The sequence below is a fragment of the Neodiprion pinetum genome, chromosome 3, assembly GCF_021155775.2.
Source record: "Neodiprion pinetum isolate iyNeoPine1 chromosome 3, iyNeoPine1.2, whole genome shotgun sequence".
NCBI lineage: Eukaryota > Metazoa > Arthropoda > Insecta > Hymenoptera > Diprionidae > Neodiprion > Neodiprion pinetum.
Window position 1 is genome coordinate 16,545,335 of NC_060234.1, and position 25,331 is coordinate 16,570,665.

Consider the following 25,331-nt stretch of genomic DNA (forward strand, 5'->3'; position numbering starts at 1 on the left):
AATATGTCTATGCTCATCACTGGACGGTCACTGAAGAAATGATGATTCTATATTGATCTGCCGCTAATAAACGATTCCAGCTTCCCTCAACTCTTCAATGATAGCGACTATTTCGTTGAAATGGCTGGTATTGCCTACAGCCTGCGACGCCATAAGTAGTCAAAGACGATCTACAATTTCATTTGGATCATCTCAGTAGACGTAATAAACATCTTGCCCCTCCTTTCGCGCAATTTTATAGTTGGGTGAGACTTAACCAGATTTTTTCGGCGAGCTGACCTGTTGCGCGATAAAATTTCTATACTTTGCGCTTTTTGAATCGTCTCGAAGACTTCCACCGGCTTGGTAAAATTTTCGATGCGCATTTGTCATCGTTACAATTTTAATGTGATCATTCTTGTCCGCGTCATTTAGAATCGATGCATCGGGCGATTTTTTCAATAATCATTCAAGTAATCCAGGTGTTCTCCCGTAACTTATATCCTCCACGTTGATCAGATTATCAATAAAACTGATTGGCGTATCACCAATTATCATACCTTCTGTCAACTTTCGAATACCGTATTTGGTATCCAAATCCCTTTTTTTGCTTGTGCTGAAAATTTTCAGATATCGCGCCATGGAATCCGTTGTTTTCTTCACCGGCGTACTTGTAGTAGAAATTTCACCAAACTTTAGTGTTTTATCATTTGTATCCATGAAATTCCCATCGTCCATATCCTCATCCTCCTCATCATCATCATTCCCGGTGCTCTCGCCATCTTTTTCTTCTTTTTTCTTTCATTGTAACATCCGGTAGTTCCGTTTTGATTTCTTGTTTGATATGCTGCTGCTGCTGCAGCTTTGAGGTATCCACCAATTCTTGCAACGGTTTACTAAAGGCTTAAATACCTCTCCCGTAACCTGTTCGGTCGTGTCCTTGTCCAACTTGAGCAACTTGTGCTTCCGACATATGACATCGCATGCTTTCGATATTTCACTTTGGCTGAATGAGAGATTTCGAATAAACGTAGACATTTTCGAATCGCAATCCATTGCCGTGGGTGACGAGTGAGAAGAGAGCGTTAGTTTTACCACAATTGGACGGCCTGCTAAAATTGCACTCGCGATATTTGGCAACAAGTTTACATAAGGTTTTTCTATCTTCCTTTTTCCACGCCGAACCATTTTGTCGAAATTTGCGACAGGCAGTTTATCAGGCTGATCTTAAGATCTCATGATGCTAGGTTACCATGACAACGAGAACTAAGATGACAGCATATAAATTCATCCGTGTATAGAACTCTCGTTAGTTGTTTCCCAACTATAAGGAGGTGCACACGAAAGAGGCGCGGTGGTGGTTTGCTAAATAATATCATCGATCATCTTCCTGTTGAATTGCACGTGCCTGGGTATCAGCACTGCGGACCCAGAACGAAATTGACCAAGAGGTTGGCACGTGGTGATCTGGGAATCAATCTGCTGGACGCTGCATGTGAAGACCATGACATTGCATACGCAAGGAATCAAGATATCGCAGCGAGAAATCTTGCCGACAAAGTGCTCGGTAAGAAGGCGTGGAATGGCCAAGGACGCTAGTATGGGTGAAAAGGCTGTCGTCTGGGGAGTCAGCAACACTATAAAAGCTGAATCTAAGCTTGCAATGGGCTTAGCTGTGAAGCGGTCGAAACTTGGAGCGGCTGCAACAGAGAAATCTGCAGCAGGCGGGAAGAGTAAACAGCGAAAGAGAACGGTGAATCTTGAATCCATCATCACAACTGCAAAGGTCGCCATGCAACCGGATCATGAAGCTGTCGACTCGGCGTTAGCGGGTGCTCGTGCGGCCGCGCGTGGGACTGGGAAGAATGTTCGTGTGCCTCGCGTGATACCTGTGCCTGATAAAATTGGCTGCATCCTACAGCTCTTCGTTCCAACTCTGGCCAGTCTAAGCGCTACTGGAGCTTTTGCGGGTGGTGCCGCGGGTATAGCTAAAGCGTTCAACGAAGCTAGTATCGCAAACATCGCTTGAACGGAACCAAACGGCACAATGCAACAATGGAGGCGATTGCGCTGGGCAAGGGATTATACCTGAGCCCCTACCGCAGCGGCATGGGTCCGTATTTACGACCGGCAAAAAACTAGCAAAGCTACCACACAGAGTTCTCACCGACATTAATTTACTCAAATATGCTGAAAATATAAAAATTTCACATTTTCGTGGCGTTTTCATGCGAAATGATCTACCGAAATCAGGGCCAAAAATGCGAGAATCTGCAATTATTAATCTTGACAATAAAAACGGTTCAGGGACACATTGAGTTGCGTATAAGAAAAATCGCGATCACGTTGTGTATTTCGATAGTTTCGGTGATTTGAAACAACCTACGGATCTGATGAAGTATCTCGGTGTTGGTAGCGTAAAATACAATCATAAGAGGTATCAAGAATATGATACTGTGATTTGCGGCCACTCGTGTCTCAAATTTCTCAGCGGACAGTCATGAAAAGACAAGTGTCACATGAGCAAGCATTTGTCATGTCGGAATCGTTGACGTTAACACTGTCAGGTACATCCTCTGTACTGGAGGCTCAATATTTCCCCCCAGTTGAGTTATTACCGGAGAAAAACTATGTTCTCGGACTCATCGTATTCCTGACATTCAATTCAATACTCCATATTCATGAGACGTAAAATAAATTCTACCTGAAACAAGCGGACAACAGCAGAGAGGTCATCACGATACACACGGGAAGCTATAAAATTAAGGATATTGAAAATTTTCTGCGTAAGGAGCTACCCGCCGATATCACCCTTAGTCTGAGAGTCAACGACAACGAGCTGAGCAGTGAAGTCATGTGCAATCAAGTCGTAGACTTCAAACCCAAAGGTTCTATCAGTCGATTATTGGGATTTAAAGCGGTTGATTTAGCACGAGAAGCTACGCATAAATCAGAATTACCGGTAGCCATACTGATGGTTGATATTTTACGCGTTAAGTGCAACATAACCACAGGGGCGTACATAAACGAGCGTCAAGCTCACACGATTCACGAATTTTGCCCAACCATTTTATCAGGATATAAGATTGTCAAAATGCTTGGCAACGTCATTTACCTACCAATCGCCGTACAGTCGATACATCATTTACAGCTGAGAATAGTCGATCGAGACGACGAGCTGATTGATTTTCGCGGCGAAACGATAACCGTGTGTTTACATGTGAAATCACTAAAATGATGGGAATCGTGTTTGAGACGAAAAAGTTGGGCAAAATTTATAAAAGTGAGCCGTCATTGTCAAAAATCATTAGTCGCCCAGCACCTCTGACAACGCTTACATCCCGAACGAGGCTCTGAACGTTCGGTTTCTTCAGAGCCTAAGCCTTTTATTATGTGGAAATTTTGGAAAATAAGAATTTGTATTCACTGGATCCTGTGCGTGTTACCATGGAAGAAATGACAAGAATACAGAAACCTGTGGTATTCGACGAATCGATTGCGCACTCTGAGATTCATGCTCATCAGACGTTTGCATCATCCACCTTCCAAAATAACGATGAAATCCATATTGTTGTTCAACATCAAGACTTGTGCCTACTGCCCAATCAAAGCTCTCTCCACATTCACGGAAAAATCACAAAGGGTGATGGTATGATTGCGGTGACGACTACGAAATTGATCAATATGGCTATTTGCCATTTGTTTGAAGGAGTTCACTCCAAGTTGAACGGTGTGGACATCAATCGGAATAAAAATGTTGGTACCACCAGCGTTATGAAGGGACACTTATCCTTGAGACCGGGCAGTAATATAGTCTGGAAAATACCGGTTAGTTGAGTGATGAACCGAACTAACTGATGCTTCTGGAAATTTAAACGTTGTTCTACCGGTGAATTATATACTGGGCTTCGCCGAAGATTATTGTCGAGTCATCGTCAATGCTAAACACGAGTTGATTCTTACACGTTCCAACACTGATTTGAATACTGTGATTCACACCCTACCCATGGAAAACTTTAAAATTACCCTTAATAAAATCGAGGAGTTGCTGCCATACATCAAACTGGCTGATAAACCGAAAATCCAACTGCTGAACTACATGCCCAAGGACCCAGCCATATCCATGAGTTTTCGTTCTTGGGAAACGTACGTGTATCCGATGCTTCCGTCAACGACCCGACATGTGTGGGCGGTCAAAATATCGACCCAGTTAGAGGAGCCGAGGTATGTCCTTCTGGGATTCCAAACTGCAAGAAGAAACGATCTCCAGAAAAATGCTAGCGAATTTGATCATTGTCGAATCAGAGATGTGAAACTCTTCCTCAACTCGCAGTGTTATCCGTATGGAAATTTGAATCTCGATATATCCAATAATCAGTACGCCATTCTCTATGACATGTATGACCAGTTTCAAACGGCCTACTACAACAAAGAAGCCGAACCTTTGTTATCGAAGCGTGAATTCATAGACCAAGCTCCCCTTATCGTTATCGGTTGCTCGAAACAGAATGAATCGTTGAAAACCGGACCGGTGGATATTCGATTGGAATTTGAAGCGAGCGTAGAATTTCCCGCAAACACTGCAGCCTATTGCATGATCTTGCACGATCGTATCATCGAGTACAGCCCGATTAGTGGCACGGTCAAGGAATTAGTATAAGTCAATTTTGGGATTAAATGTTTAATTATTATTGTGCGAATGAAGAAAATATGTGGAAGGTTATTTGCTCAATTTAAAATAACATGATCTATTAACATTATTATGTACAAGCTGAAAACAGAATGTAATAGCTGATAAATAAAAAACATCTATTCAGAGCATACAATTGTTATTTTTTGAAACGTTCTATTTCACCCAACCACATGATAAAGAAAGTCACCATCTTGCGGCGAGCATTGGAAACAACGCAGTCGATCGGTGGAATATCGATTGATCGATAATCCGACAAACCTGCGGCAACACCCAATGACACCAACTGTCGGTAAGATCGAAGATAACAATTCGGTCAGTAAAAAATGTGCGCCATCTAACGGTAAGAATTTGAAGTGTTTGCTTATCCGACGGCGAAAAAATCAAAATGGCTGCTCATTCGACAACACAAAAATTTCCTTGTCAAACTGTCTGTCGGTGAAATCGAGCAAAAATACGGGTGGCCCCATCTAAGTCAACCTTACAGTCGGTAACAATATCGCAGGTAGGGCTTACTAGCGCGGAGGTAACATCCCGACTGTCGGTAAGGTAGGAATTGGGACTTCTCTGCCGGTACGCCGCTATTTTTCAAGTTAGAACTCTTATATCTATACTACTGAGAATAAGAGCACAATTCATTTGATTGAAAATCGAGAGTTCCACGAAAGAACTAAACATATTAACCTACGGTATCACCAGCTGCGCGAGATAGTAGAGTCGGGATAGTAGAGTTGCATGTAGTTTATACGTCTTCAGAAACACAACGCAGCGATATATTCACTAGAGCGTTGCCACGAAACAGATTCCTATGTCACAATGACAGTATGAGGCTGTAACGGGTACAAAAACATGGAAAATGTTTAGACGGCGGAAGTGTTGAAGTGAGCCCACAACATTGTCTTTGTATGGATGTGAGCATGCGTAGATAAGCTTGTGTGGAAAAGTAGCATGCGTGCCGATCGCGCGTCAGTCGCTCTGGATCCATTGTAAGAGCTAGTCGAAAATAAAGAATCCAATGTTGACCTTAAACTGATAATCATTGTGTACTCCTGGACGCCTTATTCCTTCTCCTCTCAAAACAGCAACGGTTACCTCAACAGAACATGTTTTTAGACAGCATAAGCACAATCAGTCATTCGATTTTGATTCATCTTAACTTTTTTTTGATTTCTTGATAGTTATTTTCTCTATAGTTTACAAAGAGGTTTTTTTAATTTTTTGATTGGATAATTTTATATGAATTATTAAACACAAATTCTTTTCTTTAAATTATGTGCTAAATTTTCAAATACCGTGATTTATTCATTGTTATAAAACAACATTCCCGTCGGCAGACTATAAATACCACATGATTTAAAAAGATACTTTTTATTTTTGTAGATTGGACAATTTTTAGTGAAGTTATAATATTGTTACGTCCGTGGACGCCGTTTATTCTCGAGCAGTAAGGAATAAATTGGTTCGACTTCGCTTTTACGTCCGGGGAGAACCAGAAGTTAGTATGAGGGTTGAATAACCGTTTGGATGATTGAGATATCAACTACATATTTGTTTAAAGAATTTGTGGATTAGTTTAAACGGAGTGTGTAGATCACAATATCGGTAATAAAAGTTATACGTGAGGTTGTTGAGTGTGATATAGAATCGATCGTGTCGAACATTGGAATAAGAATGAATCTAAGGTAAATAGGAGTACCCGTAAGGTGCGCAAAATGGTGTGGAATAGAATTAGTAGAGTCGACAAAACACAAGTGGCGTGAGCCAGAATGAAAATAGAAGGACAGGAATGAGATGATGAGGTCACTCTAAGGATCGTGGGAGAGTGACGAGATGGGGGAGAAGTATTGCAATACGCCGGACGTAACAAGCCCCCACTTGAAGGGAACATTCGTTGATGTATGGCGAACGAATGTTTAGAATGAGAAGAAATGAATCGGATAGCCGGAAAGGATCCGAGTCGCTTGTTATATTCTATTGTACATAACTTTGTAATGTGTTTGCGTTATTGTGAGTGAGTGAAGCTTACACTTGTGTGTGTTATCGTATTAAGGGGGTATTCTAGTGTAGAAATTTAAAAAAATCGATTTTTTTTTTTTTATATTTTCAAAGCTTAACCTTTCAAGAATGTGTCCTTAAAAGGACAAGTCAAAATTTCAATTATTTTCAGAGATATAGCTATTTTAGTGACACGTCTTCAATACTGGCTCGGCTGGAACGAATTTTACTCGAAACTTTAAACGCGTTTTTCTCAAAACTACATTTTTCAAAACGGTTGACATGATTTCTCAAGTTCTATTGAACCGATTTACTTGAAATTTGGTGAGAATCTTCTCAATACATGTCTCTATCGCACGAACTATTATTATAACGAAATAATAATTTTTACTATTTTTAAAAAATTCAGAAACGTCCAAAAAAGTAAAAAAAAACGTATTATTTTTTCGGACAGCCGTAATTTGGCAAAAAAAAATTTTTTTTCGACTTTTTTTTAGTTAGTACGATAGCTGCATTTATGTAGATTAATAATCTTTTTTTTTTTTTTTTCTGATTTTGAAAATGCTTGCAATCGTGACAACATTGGCGCGCCATTTTTTTTGTACCCCCCACTTCAACAACTCATAGCACTTTCAATTTTGTATTTTTTGACTTGTTTTTTTTTTTTTTGTAATCGTGAAATAATAATGAACGCCTGATAAAAAAATGGATGGTAAAAATATTTTTTGTTTTTTGTTTATAGCACTTCAAAAAACACCTCAAATTCATGCCTCTACACTAGAATACCCCCTTAATATGAATGATTAAGATGGTACATAGTATGCATATGTGGAAATTGTCAATACAATATTTTGAGAATGCATGATTACAAGGTGAACATGTTTATAGCGATTTAAATTAAGGACGTTGCCTACTCAGCTCGCGCGGGAACTTTGGCTTCCCGCGCGACTCAAGCCAGGTGGCAAAGGGGAAGAGTGGGCGGGACTTAAGTCAATGCCCCTCGCGTGCTATGGCCCCCTACTCTGCACTCCGTTGGGACCAGGCCGCTTGCACTTGAACGTTCTGAAGTTCTGACGTACGAGGAATATAACTGGAAGCCCGTATGAGTTTCGCGTGATTGATGAATAATAATGAGTTACAGAAATCATTGAATAATTGATCGTCGAGTTTTCAAGAGGTCTATTGCATAACTCGTTGCGGTAAAGTGAAAAATACTACCAGAGAAATTACCCGAAACGGCAGTTAGCTAATTCATGACTTAACACTAAGGATCGGCGATATCAAGCAAAAGATCGATTCTCAGAATCGATTCGAATTGATTTCGGAAAAATCGATTCATCGAAAAAATCGGATACAAAAGATTGATCTTCAGAAGATTGATCGTTATTTTTACTTTTTAGTTTAACTGGAAACCGGTAGCTATATTGGAGACTAAAAATCGTGTCACACAAATGTAGTACTTATTCAACAGCTTTGATATTTAACAATAGTTTGCTTTGGGTTATATTTGTTTATCACAGCAATAGTTCTTATATACTGTAACGTGGCATTTCGGTTAGGCCTGCCCGTTACAAGGCACTCCCTGAACCCTGGGCGGAATCCAGGAATAAGGGTTTCGGAAATCGAGTCGCGAGATAATCATAGAGAGCGCCAGAACTGGAGTCACGCATCCAGGCTTCGACAGGGACGAAAAAGCGAATTACGAATAAGATATTGCAGGCTTTTTGTTTTTATTTTTTTTTTTTGAGTACACCGGCCACAATCCAGCGACCAACTCCGACGCCGAAGATATTTCGAGGCAAGGCGAAACCACGGAGATCTCGCGGCAAGGATACCGAGGCTGCGGAGGGGAAGACAACGCAGATCCCTGCAGCGCGGGAATCCAAGGCGGAAGCGATTCCCGCTGGCGGCCGGCGCGCCGTAGCCTCCCCGCTCACCACGCCTACACCCAACCGAGGCAACCGCGAGAGACCAGCTAGCGACGAGGAAGCACCACCCCGCCCAACCCCAGGACCCCGTAGAGCTGCACGGAAGACGACATCGCGATCTAGCCTTAAGTTCTGCACCGCGTAGCGACGACAGGTGCGCGTCAAGTTGTGCAATCTCCAAAATCGATGACAGATCGATTGTTGCGCATTCTTAGGATGATGACGTCACTAAGGATTGGCGTAACGAGATCGGTGGTGCGGCCGATCGGCCATCTGGGATCACTCCAGTTACGCAAGCGTTTTTATTATTACTCAAGAGTAATTAAGGTATTTCAGTGGTTGCGCGGAAAAGTTCATTGGGTTGCGAGGCACGATGGACGGGCACCGACATGAGGGAGTTGGAAGCTTCGTGAGCTAGATGTGGAGCGGTAAGCGTTGCTGATATCCTCGCGATCGAATTTCGAGAGCAATTGAGAGAGGACTTGTCCGAGAAAGGATAGCCGTTTGTAATTTGCTTGTTGAGAAATCCTCGAAATTCGTTTGCCGATTCTTTCGTTTGGTGACCGTAGCCTAAGTTGCGCGTAATAAAGTAGAGACAATTTCGAGTGATCGAGAAGGTCGAGTCGAGCCACGTGTTGAGCCGAGGCACTATTGTCTCGAATTTGAGTGTAACCAAATTCCGTTACACGGGGTCACGTCAAATCAGTACGACAAAATATCATTTCTCGTGTAGGTCGCGAGCCGTCGAAAGGGGAGCGTTCGAATTCGCGAACCGCGTCCCGACGTCGCGGAGAAAGTTGAGCTCGGGTGCGTGTTCATAAGAATTTTTTTGTAGAGGACAGTCGCAGGTAACGCGACGACCCCTTTTTTCGTTTGGGGCTTTTGCATTAATGGTTAGTAATAAGGTGGCGATTAACGCCCGTAGGCATAAGTAATTTTTTTGAGTTATTACCGATCGCGGTCAGCGTGTCGGTCGGGATTTCGGTTCCGTTTTCGTCGAGGAGTTTATTGTTAGGTTAGCGATTAGCGCCATTCCGTAGAGGACGATCGCGGGCAGCGCGTCGGGTTCAATTTTGTTTTTGGTTTTTGTGAGTTAGCGGTTATTCTTAAGGCAGCGACTAGCGCGCGTAGGCCGCAGAGGTCTTCTAGATTTATTAACTTTTTTTTTGTTTTTGTTCTTTCTTTTCTTTTGTTAAACTTAAGTATTTGTATTTGGAATCGCGAAGAGCGACTTTTGAAGAATCATTTCTTTTGTTTTGTATTATCGCTGGCTGGAAATATATTATTTTAATTTTATTATTGCTTTGTAAAATAACGTGTTGGCGTACGTGTGTCGTATTTCTCTCTACCCAAATTACCCCTTCTCTCTCCGCGGTACTGAGCTATCGAGTATATGGTTGTGGTATACCGCATTACCGATTTCGAGGCGATTTGATCACGCCAGGCGCCTAACAAATTTCGCGATATTGTTTTAGGTCCAGGATATCTCGCGGACGCCGATTTATTGTGCACGCGGTGAGTTCTCGGTCATTTTCTCCGAGTGACCGAGGAGCGGGAAAAATCCACGTCACAATACATATTACACAAATCCAGCCGACTGGGTGGAAAGCTTTTTTTACGAGTTGTGATATTAGATTTATTCAGCGCTAGAAATTGGTCGATTCTTTTGTATTCTCAAACCTATATTACCCATAAAATACAGAACGCCAAAAGGGACTTTCAAAAATTTTTCTAATTGAAGATTTAAGAACCTAATCCGATCCTTGCAGACTTAGAATCGATTCTAGAAAAAATCGATTTGTAAAGTATCAATACAAAAGATCCATTTTCTCGACCCAAAAGTTCGATTCTTGAGTGGATCGATCTAGAATCGCGCATCCCTACTAAATACATTGCCATCAATGACCCAGGTCTCACCACGTGGAGGTCGCTGCGATGAAGAGACCCACCCTATCCCGTCCCAACCTCTCAACTATGCCAGGAAAAATTAAAAGTGTTACATACATCGATAGTAGGGTGGGCCAAAATGAATTTTTAATTTTTTTTTCATTTGATACCATGAAAATATCTTCCAAAATGACGAAAAAAAAATTCTGCTAAGGTTTGAGCTCTCAATATTAATATTAAGAGGTGGCGATTTGTAATTTGTGATTTCCCATTTAAATAACACAGGAATATTTTTTTATTTTCTTTGGATTTTTTATGCTTATGAATGGATAACTGTCGAGTGAAAACAAAAAATTATTCTTGTAGAGAATTTGACGATCTACAAAAAAGGTCTGATATGATTTTTTGCTAGGTTGACTCCTTTAAAAGTTATTCGAAGTTTAATTCCAATTCATAATTGTAAAAAATCGTATTTACAATCTTTTGAACTTTATCAAATAATGCCTTAAATGTACAGAATATCTTCTTTTTTATTACTTTTGTATTTCTTATTCGATAAATTCATTGTAAATTTTTTTTTTATCGATTTTGATTTGAATGAAAATAGATTTTGTAACAACATAGTTTAAAGGGTTTAAAAGATTTTAAATTTGATCATATTATACAATGGATAACTTTTATTACTGTTTTAATTTTTTACCGCTAATATCACTGTAGTCAATTATGGCGCCACCTTCATGACGTTATTAACATGTAAATAAAACTTAAGGTTGCACCAATCTTCTTTAACTTTGTTTACTAAGTCAGATCTTCTCTAGTTTGATTTGTATTCAATTGTCTTTAATAAGAATCACCTTCATTGTTTCAGTTTTTTCATTTTCAAATTTAGTTATTTGAAATTTTTAAGGCTATATCAAAATGAGCTGCAAACCTATTTTTTTAATCGGTTCTCCAAACCCAAACGATTTTGGCCGTAAATTACCTACTGTTAAAGAGGTTATGGCTACTTTTTTTTACCATCATAAAGTAATAAACGAGACAATTAATAAAGGTGCAGTTAACACAATAATCAAAGTGGAAAAACAATGGCATTCTTTGGGATTGCCGATTTGTGGAAGACAAAATGCTGTGAAAAAATTACGAAATTTACATTGTAAGTGGAAAAATTTACAGAAAAGTAGCAACAAAAAAAGTCAGTAATTCAAAAAAAAAAACCAGTCTCTCTTTCAAAAATAGCTGAATGAACTTTTTGATATTACGGATCACAAGAGTCTTGAATCAATTGATCATGATAAAAGGATTTTTCTAGAAGGCCAAAAAAGTTTGAATCGAAGAGGAATTATTAATTTAAGTTCACAACCAGACACCGAATCAGATGTCATGATAGTTGATGAAATAAGTAAGTATTAAATTTTATGAACACGTACGAATATTCACAGTACTCAAACTGATATTAATTATTAATGTATTGTTAAAACTCATTCATGAGCTGATCAAGAAATATCTGTAGCTCTAATTTTCTGAAATAATTAAAACTCAACGAATACAAATTCCAATTACTTCCAATTTTCAATGAATAATTTTATATCTCATTCTAAAATTGGCAAATCATTTTTTTGTGTATTGAATAATTTTTTTTACTCATAAAAATATTCAATTTTTAAATTGTAGAGCAGCCAGCAAAAGATGAGCATCTCCCAATCATTAAACAAGAATCTGACATAATAACATCTCAGTCATCAGTAAGCATAACCTCGAAATAAATCTCGGATTTTGAAAACGGATTGACACCACCTGTTATTCCTAAAATTTACGTGATGACACCAGAATTAGTGGCTGCATTAGATCGATCGAATGTTTCTAGCAGGAACGCAATGTACATTATTGCTGCGACTTTGAAAAGCGTTGGAATTGATTTAAATAGTGTTAACATCAGTTATGAAACAATTCAGCGTAGTCGAAATGCTTTACGTCAAGAAATTGCAAAGGGGTTGAAAGATGAACTGAAAATTGAAGACAATTATATTGTGCATTGGGATGGAAAACTGTTGACAGACATCACTGGAACAGATCTTGTGGATAGACTTACAATCGTTCTGACATCATGTGGTATTGAACAATTGTTAGGTGTGCCCAATCTGAAGTCAGGATGTGCCAATGATCAAGCAGTCGCTATTCTTGAAACTCTCAATCAGTGGGGTGAGAGTTCATATATTAGAGGAATGTGTTTTGACACAGCAGCTGTTAATACAGGTTAGTTATCAATAACATATAAGGTAATTATTAACATCATTCATGTTTTTCGTTTGTTTCACTTGTATTCTAGGAATTCATCATGGAACTTTTGCTGAAGTAGGAAAAGGTTTAAATCAAGAGTTGATCCATTTGCCTTGTCGCCATCACATCTTTGAACTCATTTTGAAAGGTGTGTTTGAAGTATATTGGCCAACCTCATCAGGTCCAAATGTTCAATTCTTTTCTCGATTTAAAAATAAATGGAACGAGCTTGATAAATCCAACTTCAAGGCTGAGATGGACGATTGTATCGTTAGTGAAATATCGTCCAATAGCAAACAAGCCTCTGTCAACTTGATTGAAGAAAATTTACAGGTATAAATTCGTAAATTTATTTTATCATAAAAATTATGAGAGCAAAATGTTCTTAATCGAGTTGTCTAATCTTCTTCAATTTATAAGGCAATTATAATTTAATTTATAACGTATACTTAACAGGTTCATCAACCGAGGGATGATTATAAAGAACTTTTAGAGCTATCACTGATTTTCTTAGGGGAGAAGCCCAAAATTAACTTTACGTTTAAACATCCAGGCCCAGTCATCATGCTCGTTGGATGGCAAAAGCCATTTACTCGTTGAAAATATTCCTTTTTAGAGAAGAATTCAAATTATCAGCTCGAGAAATTAACGGCTTACGTCAAGTATGTATTTTTCTTGTAATAATATATTTAAAAGCTTGGTTCACTGCTCCATCTGCGATTCTGGCACCACACAATGACTTAACTTTGATGCAAGACTTGATTGAGTATAAAGCTATAAACAGTCCCGTATCAAAAACAGCTTGTTTAAAAATGATAAATCGCTGTGGTACTTAAGTGAACAGTTGGTCATTATTTCTCTCTTCGACGATAACGTATCTTTATTTGTGAAACAAAAAATGATTCGAGCTTTGAACAGAAATGAGCAATGAAACTGTTCCAATGAATATTATGGAATGAAAGATGCAAACATTCAGCAAACGAATATGAAAGGTCATTATTCAGAAATTCATTCATTTCTGAACTTGAAAACATAATGTGAAAACACGTTGTATCCGAGCAAAATTTTGAATGGGCTGTAACTGAAAAATGAAAATTTAAGAAGCAGGATATACATGTGAGGGTTGATTTGTAATACAAAAAATAAAAAAAATGGCCTACATACAAAGAAAACAATCCTTCAATCAAGAATTAAAATATTCTTGAATCAAGTGCTGAGTATTCTTCATTCAAGAATATGTGATATTTGTATTTAAAAAATAGCATACTCTTGATCCAAGAAATAAAATATTCTTGAATCTGTTATGTATGTGCAAAATATGGCAGATGCAGGAGAGGAGGTTATAAATAATAACTCGTGAATCTCAAAGATGTCTTAGATTTATTCAGATATAACTTACACTCTAGATACAAGCAGCGCACGCTCCTGTACACACATACTTGTTCACACACATACGTGCGAATTCGCTCCCACTCTCATAAACGCTATGCTTGCGAATATAGCATATCAATACATACCTAACACTTCCCCCTGTGAGAAAGGAAAGCTTTAGGAGCTTTTATCACCAAAGTAATTTTCAGAATCCGGGAAGCGGATAGGGCTTTTGGTTTTACGCTTAGGTCTAGAATTGCTTGCATCATCAGATGAAGCATCTGGCTCGTTAATTACAATAGTTGGGTTTGTCGTGGGCACGCTTGCGGAGGCATTGTTAGATTCATACAGAGAAACGTGCTCCGATTCAGGTACGAAGTAGTCGTAGTCATTACATTGTTTCAAGGTACCTTTTATAGCAGAGATTTGATTAGCATGCCTAATCCAGATTCTTCCGTCGTCTAATTTAATTTTGAATAACAGATTGCCCCTGTGTTCTAGAATCCTACCGAAGACCCATTTATTATTTTTAGTGTAATTACGGACTAGTACTCTTTGATTTATAGAAAATTTACAAGCTTTTACATTGATAGCTTGTTCTTTGGCTACTACTGGCTTCAACAAATCCAGTTTACATCTTATCTTACGCCCTAAAAATAGTTCTGCTGGAGTTTTACCGGTAGTGCTATGCGGTGTGTTTCTGTATTGGATTAATATTTTCCTTAGACTAGCATTCACATTCTTTTTATCGTCGACTTTTTTTAAAGCAAATTTGATCATTTGAACGAACCTTTCAGCCTGACCATTTGAGGCGGGATGGTGGGGTGCAGAGAATTTATGAGCAATACCGCGTAGTTTTAGGAATGATTCGAATTCTGAAGAAATGTAAGTGCCGCCGTTGTCAGAAACAAGTACTTCCGGAAAGCTGAATTGAGCAAAAATATCGGTACAAACATCTATGGTAGTTGAGGCTAACATGTTTTTGACAACGCGGATTTCTGGCCATTTGGAGTAGGCATCTACAAGAATGAACAGGATTACGCCCATGAAGGGGCCTGCAAAATCAATATGTATTCGCTCAAATGGTCTGGTGGCAGGTTCCCACAAATGAATAGGCACTTTTGCTGGGTTATTTCGGTTGCGCAAACAAGACTCGCAAGATTGAACCAAGTTCTCGATATCTTTGTCAATATTGGACCACCAGCAATGGCCTCGCGCTAAACTTTTCATTTTTACGATGCCGAAATGGCCGACGTGCAGTTCCTCAAGAATTCTCTGTTGGAGCTTTTTTGGAATAACAATTCTATCGGACTTGAATAAGAGATTATCTTCAACAGAGAATTCTCTGGGGTCGACATTCCAGGTGTCTTTAGGAGATAAATTTTTACCAGCACGCAAATTTTCGATGACCGATTGAATTTTCGCATCATTTTTTACAAGTTCTCGCATATCGAAGACGTCAACAGACATTATATGTAGGGTCTGCGCGTGATAGACTTCTATAACATCTAAGGTGTGAGGCGTGTCACCCTCCATAGCTAGAGGTAGTCTCGAAAGGCAGTCAGCATTACTGTTAGATTCCGACCTGCGATACTTGATATCGTAGATAAACCCGCGTAGGAAAATAGCGTAATGTTGCATGCGCATGGCGCTGTAAGCTGGTAGGGGTTTATCTGGGCTGAAGATTTGTACAAGAGGACGGTTGTCGCAAATGAGAGTAAATTTGTGACCGTATAGGTACTGATAAAATTTTTTAACACCGAAAACAATGGCGTAGGCTTCACGATCGATTTGGCTGTACTTTTGCTGAACTTTGTTTAATTTTTGAGAAGCAAATTGAATAGGCCTTTCGGTACCATCCTCGAAGCTACGGGAAATGACAGCACCGACCCCGACTGGACTTGCATCGGTCGCAAGAATAAGCGGTTTCTTTGGGTCAAAGAATGTCAAGCAAGTATCTTTAGTAAAGGCAAGTTTGATGGATTCGAAAGCATCTTGACATTCTTTTGTCCAAGAGAAATTAGAGTTTTCTTTCAACAGATTGTATAACGGAGCTAGTACAGTACTTGCATTTTTGATGAAGCGATTATAATACATCACCATGCCGATAAATGTACGCAATTCAGAGATGTTTTGAGGTTGGGGCATATTAGTGACTGCCTCGAATTTGGTAGGATCTTTGTGTATACCTTGAGCATTAATCACGTGACCGCAGAAACAAATTTCCAAGTCGCAGAAGGAACATTTACGTAGATTAATTTTAATGTTGTGCTCATCGAAAATTTTTAACACTACATGAATTAAAGCAATTAACTCGGGGAGAGTTTTGGCAGCCAACCTCAAATCATCCTGGAAGACGCAAACGACTTTTATAGAGCGGAAAAGGAAATTCATTCTTTCCTGCCAAATAGCTGGCGCAGCAGCTATACCAAATAACATACGTTTTACCCTATACAATCCGCGGGGCGTGTTGATGGTAAGAAGGTCCGCCGTAGCCTCATCGACAGGCATGTGAATGTAGGCCCAAGAACAGTCGATGCGGGCGAAACAGATACAACCCGCCAGATCCATGAACATTTCGTCTGTAGTAGGCATGTGGCAGTCGTTGATGATGAGTTGAGGATTAATGGTGACACTGTAATCGCCACAGATGCGGACATCTCCATCCTTCTTCAGTATTGGGACGATAGGAGTTGCGTAGAGAGAGGCGGGCACCGGTTCAAGTATGTCGTAAGATTCCCAGTTATCCAGGGCTGAGTCGACTGGCTCGACGAGGCGGAAGGGCACGTTCCGAGCCTTGTAGAACACCGGCTTGGCGTCGGGTTTGAGTTTTAGTGAGACAAGTCCCAGTCCTATAATAGGGGAAAAATCTTGCCGAACTACATTCTTGTATTTAACGGACAATTCTTTGGTAAACGCAATTTTATCGAAACTGGAAATTTCTTTGACATTAACTTGTAGTATAGGTGTAAATAGGCTTTGCGCGCCGTGCATTTTTATGAAACTATGTATCCATTCGTGACCGCATAACGGAGGGCGGTTTACATCAGTAAGATACAAGTCTAAGTTGAATTTAGTGTTTTCAAATGTTACAATGACTTTAATGAGACCGCGTACATTAAGATTAGTTTTACAGTATGTTACCAATTGTATTGAGGCGCGCTGCAACCGGGATCTTGGGAAAAGCTTCTTTGCGTCTTCGAGCCACATCAGTGAGACCGCTGCACCGCTGTCTAACTCGAACTCGACCTTCTGGTTATTGACGATGAATTGGTTGATGAACTTTTCACGGAGAGCCAGGCAGTTGACGTCCTCAGAATCCACTATTTGAATGTCCACGATCTCCACGCCGTAGTAATCCTCATCAGTGTACTCGGTATCTTCAACTTGGTGTACTTGATTAAATTTAGATTTGCAAACTCTGGATAGATGTCCAGGTTTCTGGCAAGAAAGGCAAACTGTAGACGTAGGTAGTCTGCAAGTGAAGGCTTTGTGGTTTGGATTTCCACACCTGAAACAGTAGGGCTTAGTGAAATCCACCGGAGGCACTTGCTGTTTTGGAGCAGAGTTTGCAATTTTCTTTTTCGATGCGTCAGATCTCTTCTTTTGAGCATTAAGGTAATTAACGGCTGACGCACTGTCACGTATACAAGAAGTTCCACGATCGCAAGTATCCATTGTAAGAGCCGTAGAGAGGGCGGATTCGAAAGTGAGATCTTTGGTTTCTATAAGCCTGCTTTGTATACGAGGCGTAGCAAGGCCAAACACAAACTGGTTACGTAAGGCTTTTGATGTGTGATCGCCGAATCCACAGTTGGCGCTCATTTTTGTCAAAGCCGTTGCAAATTCTTGAATACTTTCACCAGGTAGCTGTTTGCGCGAATTAAATTTGAAGTTTTCGGCGATTTCTAACACCGGAGGAGCGTACAATTCTTTTAACTTAGCCGCAAGTTCGGCGTAGGACTTCTGATCGACTTGCGTTTCACCAAAAGTATCACACAAAGCATTATAAGCTGTATCGCCGACGAAATGGAGCAGATACACTACTTTATCTGAATTTTCGATTTTCATAATTTTTAAAGCGCCCTCGAATCTGTTCAACCAACGAGCCCAAGACGTCTCCCCCGGGATAAACGGTGTGATATGTAATGCATTTGAAGTCGTAACTGCTACTCCGGTTGCCGCTCCGGCTGCTGGGGCAGGTTGCTGTGGTGCTGACATTTCAGTGACCGATGCCAAAGGTTTACTTTCGGTCTCACTCTCACAATCACTTTCACTTTCGCTAGTGCTTCCGCCTCCAAGCTTCGCGAACGATTTGAACAAATCAATTTTGGAGAGATTGAGATGAACTTTCTGCACTCACGAGCACTTGCAATAACACACACAGCAACAAACAAAAAACTTTTTGGAGCACTAAACACCGTCAAATTTCACAACATGAAAAGTACGCACGGATGTATGCACAAGTGGAAAGGCAAGAGTTAAACGTAGTTCAATGTATGTAAAGTATTTTTCACTATAGTAATTAGCACTAAATCACAAGAAGGAAGCTAAGCGAAGTTCACTTGCGAGACACGTGGGTAGGCTTGAACGTATGTATAATGTATGCAACACGTGGAGACTTGAGCGAAATTTTATTGAAGTTTTTGGCACCGAAAATATAATGAAAATGTTGATCCTCGTCGCCAATTTGTTATGTATGTGCAAAATATGGCAGATGCAGGAGAGGAGGTTATAAATAATAACTCGTGAATCTCAAAGATGTCTTAGATTTATTCAGATATAACTTACACTCTAGATACAAGCAGTGGCGAGCACGATAGCCATTTTCAATCTGCCGGCGCTCGCGTTGCCGCGCTGCGCGCACGCTCCTGTACACACATACTTGTTCACACACATACGTGCGAATTCGCTCCCACTCTCATAAACGCTATGCTTGCGAATATAGCATATCAATACATACCTAACAGAATCAAGAACAGTTTTCTGTGTGTGACATTATTGTGAAAAAGTTATAAATGAAAGGAAAGATAAAGAAATATGTAAAAGCGTCTGTATAGTTACTCGGTAGTACTGTCGGTTGTCGTTTTTTCTTTCTTACGGGTGGAAACGTCAGTCATTGAGTGTTTTGATTTGACCGCAGAATTTCTAGCTTCAATTATTTAAGGGGCCGTCCATTAATCACGTGAGGCTTAAAAGGGGGGGGGGGGGGGGTTGACAAAAATCACGAAATGTCACAGGGGGGGAGGGGGTCGTAATAAGATATCACGTGTATTTATTTTTTCATTATTTTTTCAAACGCGTGATTTTTAAATCGAAAAGCGGCGTGTAGTGTGGCCTTGACTCGCCGTTACTAGGCAACGAACGAAGTATCTTCTCACGCGCCGCCGACGACCGCCCGGCTCGGTACGCCAATCGCCAGTTATTTTGTTGTTTTCGCGCCGAATACATACATAAACCGTTATAATACCTAGTACGTTTTACATTAATAAAACAATGTTTCAAGTCGGTGATCTGTATAAAGACCTTTTTGCAGAGTATAAGACAGGAAAAAAACCTAGTATCTGTCAGAAAGAATTCAATGAGTTGTGGGCTAGTGCGAAAAAAAAATATTCTACAAAAGAAGAATTTATGAAGTGGGCGAATGATCTTTTACTAGATTACCGCCGAAAGCACCAAGCAAGGAAATCTTCCAATATTCTCTATTATTGTTCTAATTCTAAAAAGGTAAGTTAAAACTAGTAGGTATCTATTTAAGGGGATAGTCCTAATGAATAAGACTTTACCTATAGTTTATTTACAGTATAAATGTTACTGTTAAATCTTACAACATTTTTGATTTTGAGAAAATAAATATAGATAAAATATGCATGGCATATCTACTTTAAGTTTTACTTAAATCCAAAAGATGTTATTTTATTTTTAGGTTTATAAGAAAGTTATTTAAATAATCTCTTAGGTTTTTAATAGTTTTAGCAGTAGTCATTGGCGCATAGGAATATTATATTCCATTTCATAAAAAATGCTGAATACACATCACGTGGCCCCATATGCCTACATTAATCACCGCTCGCTAAACTTTAAAAAAGTAGGTGTATTGAGCTAAATCTTGTCTACTAGGCATGGGTTTATTAAACATAAAAAACAAAGTAAAACGTAAGTCGTGGTGGTGTAAAGTGAAGGTTATATTGCTACTGTAACACATTTGGCGCTTTTTTATATGTTAATAAACAGTAATAAAATATACAATATTTTTATTACTACTTATTCATAATTCATACTATTGAACTGAAAGATTCATTGTTAATGGAAGATGGCAGTATTATCTTGCATACATATATTAATTACATACCCATTATTTTAGTGAAAATATGAGGATATGCATGGTTTGTGTCTGTTTTTAATTCTTATTCCAATATCAGAAAAAAATAAAATTAAGTACTGGGGATGGTTGATTTACTTGCAAGATATTATCTTTACTTGCACGATAATAATTAAATTATTAAATTTTCAGAATGTCAGCGAAAACACTCCTATTTTGTCAATGACATCCAATGAGCCAAGTCTACCTGTAAAACTTCCTACGTCTACGATGTCCGTCTCACCGATTTGTTCCGAAATTACTGTCAAAGGCAATGACACTATTAAAAGCACCTCAACAGGTAGTAAACATCCCAAATGTATTACAAATTTATGATAAAGAAAAATTGAATTGCAGCGCTAATTTCTAAATAACTAGTTGTTGCCCCACGGTATTACCCGCGATCCTACAGGAATCGTGCATTTTTTCGGGATGAAAAGTATCCTATGTATCAATCCAGGGTATCAGCTATCTCCATACCAAATTTCAGCCAAATCCGTTCCGTCGTTGAGGCGTGAAAAGGGAACAAACATACAAACACACACACACAAACTTTCGCATTTATGATATTAGTGGGATTATTTAAGTGTGTGTATTGTAACCAATATAATTTTGAGGGTAAAAAACGATAGAACGATAATTGGTTACCCTACGGCGCAGTCGCTAACCTAAATAATTAGATAGAGAGAGATACTAAGGGAGAAAGATACGATTGTTGGGCGCCAGACGCACCTGCGTCAAAGATAGATAATTAGAGAAAAAGACAAAGGTAAAGGTAAAGGTAATAGATAAAGGTAAGGTCAGGTTCTACGACGGTTTTGCACAGTTCGCTCAGAGAGACAAGATAATGGTAGAGGGGCGGAGTCGAATCCAATAGATAAAATAAGAAACAGGTGAAGCAGGAATAATATCAAATATATTAAACAAGAAGCGATAAGTTTAATGACAAGCAAGTAGCTGAAGAGATTGCGATACAAGTACGATAAATGCGATAATTAACAATAGTTACAGCCAGAGAAAGGTTGAGCGAGAGAGTTAATAAATAACGGAACGTTTTCCAAATAAGCGGGAAATATGCGCAAGCTCGCGATATTAAAGGTAACGATTAACACGGTGTTATGATAGATAGGCAGAACAGAAAAAGATTTACTGTACTTAAATTAAGCGGTAAGCAAATAAATCATAAAATATGAGAAGCGATGATAAACACATGCGAAATACAACAATTGTAATAGTTATCACATTACCAGAATAATCAGAAATAGGCAGACAGGGAATTATGAATTACAAAGTACATTCAAGCGACAGGTCAATTAGAAAATTAGCATAAGATATAGAGAATAACAGATAATACGTAGTCTCTAGTTTGCGGTAAGTGCGAGAGAAAGAGAGATAATATTCGGTACGATAAAAGGCAATTCAAGATAAGACAAACAATATTTAAGATAATTAATATGCAACGTACGGCAAACCAAATAGACTACGGACAACTACGATCAGCGATATTAGCGAAGGAAATAGTGAAAAAGATGTTATGCGATACAGCACGATACTCCAATGTCAAATGAACGACGAGCGGGACCGCGCAGCGATATAAGATCGCTCCCGCGGTACTCTCACTAAGATACGATAATCAACGATAATAGGTAAAGAGACAGATAGAAACTAATCAGAGAAAATATAACAAAATAGCAATGCTCAGTAGCTAAGATAAAAATTGATCCTTCAACGGAACGCGCTGCTAGACAGCGATATTAGACATTCAAATATTCCAGAAGAGAAAGATAATAAGATAAAGCGATAGTCACTACAATGCGTAAGTAATAGTCAACTAGTCGCGAAGTTACTTGCAATAAGACAGAGAGAGGGGCAAGATAAGAGATAAGAGAGAATAAGATACGAGCCCAGGTGGCTCAAGCAGACCAACTGCAAGATAAAGAGAAAAGATACGAGCCCAATTGGCTCAAGCAGACCAACTGCAAGGTAAAGAGAGAGAGAGATAAAGGTAAAGGTACGATATATTGCAAGTAATCTCGTGGCTTCACAAAATAGAAAAGGAACCTCACTTACGTGAAAGAAGATAGAAACTGGTATAGAATGCGATATAGATGCGATACAATAGCGGTACGACGAACTTTGGTAGCGATAATAAGAACACGTCTGTTAGTATCAGTAACTGAACGTAGAGTGACGAGATGAGCGATGATCCTGATTTTCGTCGAGCTGCTGTCACGTGATTCTTCCTAAAATTTGCGGTATTTTAATTGGACCAGCAGGTCGCGTGGCCTGGTCCACGGATAGGCGGCGATAATCCCTCGCCGCTTGTTTTTCTTTTCCCTCGACGACAGGTATCGAGGTATCGGGACGTCGGAAGGTGGTTAGAGATGTCTTCCTTCAGCTATGCGGTATCGTTGGTGAGAGGGGGGGGGGGGGGGTCGTACTGCTCATGTGTTGCGATATTGAGGTGTGCGGCAATATTACGTCACCGGTCCTTTGGACTTGCGATCGACTGTAACTCACTCCTTGCTTTACTGGTACTCCCCGTTGTAGCTATTTCGTCGGCGCTGCATCCCGGCCCTCGCTCATCGAAGCCCTCATGCCGGAACGATATGGTGGTGATGGCCCTCAACCCGGATCCCCACACTAGATCCACCAGATCCACGTGGTCAGCATATCATTAGCCTATTCCACGCCACAGTCCTTCGATAAGACGGTTCGTGAAGAGAAAACCGTCTTCTATTGGATAGTCAACGACTTAGTAGATGTTAGGGTCGGTTCAGCTCCAGGCTGATAAGTATCGTCGACGGGAGGCTTTGTTGTGTTTTTGACGCACAGCCCTGTACGCCGCCTGACGATGCATCCGAGCGGTAGAAGCATTCGTTCGTGGTTCGGCTCCTGGCCGATAAGTCTCAAATAGTTGGAGGTGCTGTTTGTGCATCACGCACGACCCTGTTCGACAACTAGATAGGCATCCATCGGGAGTGGTTTCAGCGGTATTCGTTCGTCTGTAGTCGGTGGTGGTCGATGTTGAGCTGGTACGTGACCCCTGTCAGGCAGTGTCTTGGTATCTTGACGCGAAGGTCTCGCAGATGGTTCTCGAAGAGCATTACAGAATTAGAAAATAGCATACAATTAGCTTAGTAAAGAGAATTCAACTTAAAGATAATTAGTCGTTCATTTTTGGAGTATTGGCCTCAGACGTGCTTTCGTTATTTTTAGCGATATCTGCACCTAGGGGAATGCGATAATTAAACAAAGTGACGGGGTACGAAATACCACGTCACAGTATATACACATATACACCCACTTTTCATCAAGTATCTTATGAGTCCCTTATATATAATTTACTAGCTGTTACCCGGGGCCCCGCTCCCGTGGGAATTCCGGGATAAAATATAGCCTATGTATTATGTGTTATTCCAGGGTCTAAGCTATCTCCAGTTCAACTTTCAGCCAAATCGGTTCAGCCGTTTTCCCGTGAAATAGTAACAAACATACAAACATACATACATACATCCTCACAAACTTTCGCATTTATAATATTAGTAGGATAAAACAATTATTTCAATGTTTCCATGTCGTTTGAATGTCGGTCATTCCAGGTGCTCGGAAACGTAAAGGTCAAGATTTGGAGTGTAGCGACGAGAATTCACCGGATACACCAAGTGCAAGCAGCTGTATACCGCAACCTGTACATGCTACTCCTGCACAGGATAAGTTGAAGAATCAGATTTCCCTTCTTCAAATGGAACTTGACTTAGCTGTTCGTCATAGGGATTCTCTGGGCGCCAGTGAAAATGAGACGCGTGATGTGACGAAACTGTGCCGAGAAATTGATAATTGCACAATAGAGCTACGGAAGAAGGAGCAACATATGCGTCACTCTCAGTCATATAGATTATCAATAAAATCAAAGATTAAACTTGCTTGCAATCAGAGACCGAATGTAGCTAATCTTCTTAAGGCGCGTTCTGCCCCAGGTCGCCCGCGCATGGAAGAGCAACAACCGCAATTGTTAAAAACTATTGTCGATTTGGCTATATTTGGTGCTTCTGCGGAGGAACGGCGTCGCTCAGAAATTGTTTGAAGTTGCCGAACACTTACTGACCTCCATGAGAAGCTCAAGGAGTACGGATTTCAAATTTCGAAGAGTGGCACGTATCTTCGGTTGCTCCCAAGAAATTATACCACTTTGGAGGGTAAAAGGCATGTAGTCACTGTGCGTGTCAAATTGAGTCGCCCTGAGGCAGATCACCATAAGGCTCACGTCGATCAACATTTTTGTGTCGCCACAATAAGATCCTTGGAAACGCTGGCATCTATTCTCGGGCCAAAACAAGTGTTTTTTCTGTTGCAAGACGATAAAGCCCGGGTACCTATAGGTTTGACAGCGGCAAATAAACAAGCTCCTCTCCTGATGCATGTCGAATATCGTGTCTCATTGCCTGATCATGATTGGGTGATTGCTACAAGGCACAAATTGATCCCTAGTGTATATGCTGGGTGCATCATAAAAGGAAATGATATGGGCCGTGCTGAAGCAATCACGTATTCAGGGCCAACATACGTGGCGATTAGAAGTGGCAAACATTCCTCTTCGACAGCTTCTACTCATTCAAGGAAATTATGCGGGATGAAGAAGGACGCCTGAAACCAGTTGTTTTGATTTCATCTGATGGAGGACCCGACGAAAACCCGAGATATCCAAAGGTTATTTCCCATGCCATAGACCACTTTGTCAAGCATGATCTAGATGCAATATTCATCTTTACGAATGCACCTGGCAGAAGCGCGTTCAACCGTGTCGAGAGAAGAATGGCGCCTTTAAGCCGGGAATTATCTG

General features: G+C 40.0%; 1 protein-coding gene across 1 annotated transcript; it reads left to right on the forward strand.

Annotated features, from left to right (window-relative positions):
• The first annotated feature begins 3,985 nt into the window (after window positions 1-3,985).
• LOC124214376 (uncharacterized) lies at window positions 3,986-4,639 on the forward strand. Its single transcript, XM_046616645.1, has one exon. It carries the CDS (start codon window positions 3,986-3,988, stop codon window positions 4,637-4,639), a length of 654 nt encoding a protein of 217 aa, XP_046472601.1.
• Window positions 4,640-25,331: the final 20,692 nt, after the last annotated feature.